Source organism: Triticum dicoccoides, chromosome 6B (genome assembly GCF_002162155.2).
Source record: "Triticum dicoccoides isolate Atlit2015 ecotype Zavitan chromosome 6B, WEW_v2.0, whole genome shotgun sequence".
Classification (NCBI taxonomy): domain Eukaryota; kingdom Viridiplantae; phylum Streptophyta; class Magnoliopsida; order Poales; family Poaceae; genus Triticum; species Triticum dicoccoides.
In genome coordinates this window covers 511,296,346-511,300,596 of record NC_041391.1, presented here as the reverse complement: position 1 = coordinate 511,300,596, position 4,251 = coordinate 511,296,346, and the positions used below count along the sequence as shown (strand labels likewise).

The 4,251-nt window shown below is 43.0% G+C and overlaps 1 protein-coding gene across 8 annotated transcripts; it reads left to right on the top strand.

Annotated features, from left to right (window-relative positions):
* The first annotated feature begins 29 nt into the window (after positions 1 to 29).
* On the top strand, positions 30 to 3,394 carry LOC119326306. Of its 8 annotated transcripts, none has more exons than XR_005157900.1 (6): positions 30 to 311; positions 426 to 571; positions 832 to 991; positions 1,129 to 1,266; positions 1,472 to 1,578; positions 3,090 to 3,394. XR_005157900.1 is itself a non-coding variant. In XM_037599987.1 (5 exons), the coding sequence occupies exons 1-5, from the start codon at positions 305 to 307 to the stop codon at positions 1,495 to 1,497; spliced, it is 315 nt and encodes a 104-aa protein (XP_037455884.1). In that variant the 5' UTR covers positions 30 to 304; the 3' UTR covers positions 1,498 to 3,394. The 8 variants fall into 8 exon arrangements, 1 of the variants encoding a protein (XP_037455884.1); XR_005157899.1 differs by having other exon boundaries at positions 1,472 to 2,998; XR_005157901.1 differs by having other exon boundaries at positions 832 to 908; positions 1,472 to 3,394.
* Positions 3,395 to 4,251: the final 857 nt, after the last annotated feature.

The window sequence follows — 4,251 nt, the reverse complement described above, 5'->3', positions numbered from 1 at the left end:
TCTCACCGCTGCCCGCCCCCGCCCCCTCCGCCGTGCACGTGCCCGCCCGCCTCGGTGCTAGATCCTCCTGTGTCACTTTCGCTGCACCGCCTCGTCCCCCGCGGCATCGGCGTCGGTGGTGTTAGCATCCCCGTTGGCCTGGGACTGGGCCCGCTGGAGCTGCCACTTCGCGTTGGTGGACCAGGCCGAGAGTTACGTCTCCGTGATGCGCTTCTAGCTCGAGGATGCCGTGGAGGGCGAGGAATTCACCGAGGCCGCCGCCTCATGCGCGTGCTCCTCCACGCCATTGCCGGTATAATGGCTGATGATAGGTTAGTTCATCTTGTATGGCTGGAGATCTTGTAGTTCCAGGGGTTTGTTCTGTCCGCCGGCAGACTTGGAGAAGAAATCTGACGCGGGTTCTGACCGTCGCCCATTGCCGTCAGCTTTCAGGTTCCCGCTGTGGGAGGAGTTTTGCTGGGTCTAGGTGTGGCCAGCAGATCGGTTGCGCTGGCCCGGAGAGGACACAGGTGGGGGGTTCGCCGGTGACCAGATGCATCTCCGACCCGGTGGCCCCTCTTTGGACAAAAAGGTTTGTACCCAAAATCTTCCCTCTGTTGAACTGTATTTATTCCAAGTGGCTGGACATTCTTACACGGAACAATGTTTTGAACCACATAGTTGTATTCTGAAAAATTGTAGGAAACAACACTGCATCAACATGTTAACAGAACCACTGTCTCCATTACTAGCTAAATACCCAGTTTACCTGACTTGCTGACAAAAAATGCATTAGTAGTCATCTTTTCAGGCGAAACTAGTGAACTGAATATGTATGTTTTGAAAATTCAGGTTACGCCTCTGCAGTGCATCACTGGATCGGACACCATGTCCCTCTAGGATGATTGCACTTCTAGGCCGAGCGCAAGGTCTGCTCGCTCACCGCTTGATTCCTCCATCTCGTTATCACCAATTCCCTCTAGGATGATTGCACTTCTAGGCCGAGCGCAAGGTCTGCTCGCTCACCGCTTGATTCCTCCATCTCGTTATCACCAATTCCGGCCTGATTCCAGATGTTCTTAATACCTAGGGTTTGTCCCCATCCCCTATTTTGTTTCCCTCACATATTGTTTTGGTCGATCCTGGCAGAGCGCCACCGAGGAGCAGCAGTACCAGGACGCCTCCAGGCTGACCAAGCTCGCCATAACCAGCCTGGTGAACCCCCTATCGCCCACTCCTGCTTCTCCGATGCTGCTTCTTCTTAACAAACCATCTTCTAATAGCAAGGTGACGGTCCTCATATAAGTAATAACAAACCATGGCTAGTGATAATTCCTCTGTTGTTCGATCCTTTATATATGCAAAAGAATACACACATGTCTGTTCCAGATATGGCCAAAGTTGTAAACATTAGATAATCCATCAAGTGGGCTTTTAATGCCATCCTGCAGCACGCGTTGTTGGGTTTGATTCTAGCCAATTTCATTTTCAGGTAGGTTGGTGGGCGGGATATGCTAAGGACAGCGATGACTCAATCGGGAGGATTGTGCGGATAACCCCTGGTGTCCGGAGATACGTCGCCAAGAGTTACAGCCCAAGGTCCGCTTTCTCTGTTGATGCAAAATTGAACATGCAGTTTTTTAGCCTAATTTATCACAAGCGAGGAGCAGTGAATTCTATAGTCCATTAGCTACGGTTGATCGGCAACCGCATAAGCTTCTATTTCTACTTCTGAATTTTGAATGATTGTATGAGCAAATGAGTGATATAGTTATTGCCTACATTTGCTCAGTCAAATCTAAGTAACAACATAAAAGGACTTCTACATGACCAGCTCGACCAAAATACCACCGGCATCCATTCTTTTAGTTCAAAATAAAAAGACATCCTACATATATGCACATGCTCAAACACGGGCTGATTTATGAAACTAGTGTTGTTGGTTTAGGCAAACACCTCACAGTACTCAAAAGTACAGTTTTGTAGAAACCATAATATTCTGATTGAACTAGTAGGATCGTTCTGCTGAACTGAAGATCCTTCTCTGCATTTTTTCGCTCGGCCGGAACTTGGGGATTGCAATCAAATTCAGAAGCCCATGGGATGGGATGGAGGTGATGTTGGGCGCTATGGTGTGGTGCGTGTTGTATATGATTCATCAAAAATTGGCCTCTGATCTCTCGATTTTGTGTCCACGAGATGCTACTCCACCATATAAATCCTACTGCGGCTGCTGCTCCGTCAGTCTCTACCGGCCTGTTCCTCTCCAATCCATCCCTTCACGTTAAGTTGCTGAACTCTCTATATAGCAGCATCCAGATCCAACATAGATGATATATAGGGATACATCAATACTGAAGAATTGAGACAACTATCAATACGGATGGGGTAGGAAGAGATCCATGCAGAATATTTTACATATGATAGAATCTAAGCATCACACCTGTATGGCTTATATAGTCTACAAAACCAGCAGGAAGGATTGATTAGTATTCTTCATGCGCACTACAAAATTTCTCACTATTTTTGCAGATATAATAGGATAGATAGAATAGGGGGGAGGCCAAAATTTCTCTCGACATACTTGGTACTTCGACCTTCTCCACCGATTAGTGAGCTCCGCCACCGAACGTAGCTCCTGTGCTGTGTTGCTGTTCTAGCCAAAGGTTTTATCTCAATTTTTATACATCTACATCCCCTCCTATCATGCTAGCTGAAGCACCTTGTTGAGTTATTTTGGAATCTTTTATGTACTTTTCTGTTGAGTGCCTTTGTTTTAAACTATGAGATATGCCTATGTTTAATTCTGAAATCTTAATGCAATCTTATGTTGTTCCACCGAGATTGATTTTCAAAATGTGTATATCTAATATTTCTTACTGCAGCTTTAAGCTTCGCTGTCAGCTATCTCTTTCCACTTAATTTTTGTTATCTGTCTTTGAACCTATAAAAATGGGTGATCTGTACACTTGTCATCTCCTACATGTGTACAATATGACATTGAATTGGCCTATTAAAGGTTGGTTCCATTTTCTGTATATGCCTTGTACACTCTTATATTCTCCCATGATTGAAGTCTGCAATGCTTATGGGACAATTTTTGTTTGTAGGTTAAGACCTCATTGTCTGCTTCAACGAAGAGATTTGAAGAGTTGCGAAAGGTAATTTTGGGGCAAATTTCCATTGTTACAGGATAATGAGATGTTGAAGCGGCAGACTGAATCCATGACACCGAAGTGCAATTGCGGCAGATTATGTCTATTTTTTCTTTTCATTTTTCTTATTATTGGAGTGAGAATAGGTAGAATGAGGAACTGTGTGATGATACAACAATTGTAGTAATGGAATTGGTTTATTATAAATCTTGTATTTGTAATGATGTCTACTGGTTTATTACAAATCTTTGTTTGTTTTAGTTGTTGGAATTTGTTGGAATTGTAAACATAAAATGGAATTGGTTCATTTTATTTTTTTTAATTCCTAATAAGTTAGTAGTAGCATGGGGAGGAACTGGGCGCTACTAGTATATAGGATACTAGTAGCGTTGGTTGTTTACATACGCTACTACTATTTCATTAGTAGTAGCGTGTGTACGTAATAGCAGTAGCGCGTGTGGAACACGCTACTACTAACAAAGTTAGTGGTAGCGTGGGTTTCACCCACGCTACTACTAACTAATAGTTGTAGCGCGATACTAGTAGCGCGGGTACCCGCGCTGCTAGTAGCCTTTTTCCTAGTAGTGATCGTGGGTGAATAGATAACTCTTATCGTGGGAAGTGTAACGGTTTGAGCGGCAAAAGCCGAAAATTTAGATAAGAATATTTTAAAGTTACATTCGCAATTTCATCAGCTGACAAGGACACAGTGAAGATTTTGAACGGGTTTCAAATAGAACGCACATGAAGAATGTGTGAACAGACTGAGTTGAGTTTAGCATAGAGGGGGAAAGAGTCCGATCACATTCACTTAGCAGAAAAATCAACTTGAAAAATTAGCAATAAGTGAATGCTGTAGAGGACATATATATATATATATATATATATATATATATATATATATATATATATATATATATATATAGTCAATGAGGAACAACAACGGAAAGAGTGAAGACAATGTAAAGTTGAAGAATTTGAAAAACTGAGGAGTTTCAAAATTGAAGAAAAACTCAGATTGAAGATTTCCAACTTTGGTTGGTGGCGTAACCCACCGTATAAGAATGACGATTTCAGACACTGCGTACAATTGTCGTAGAGTTCTGAGAATCAGTTT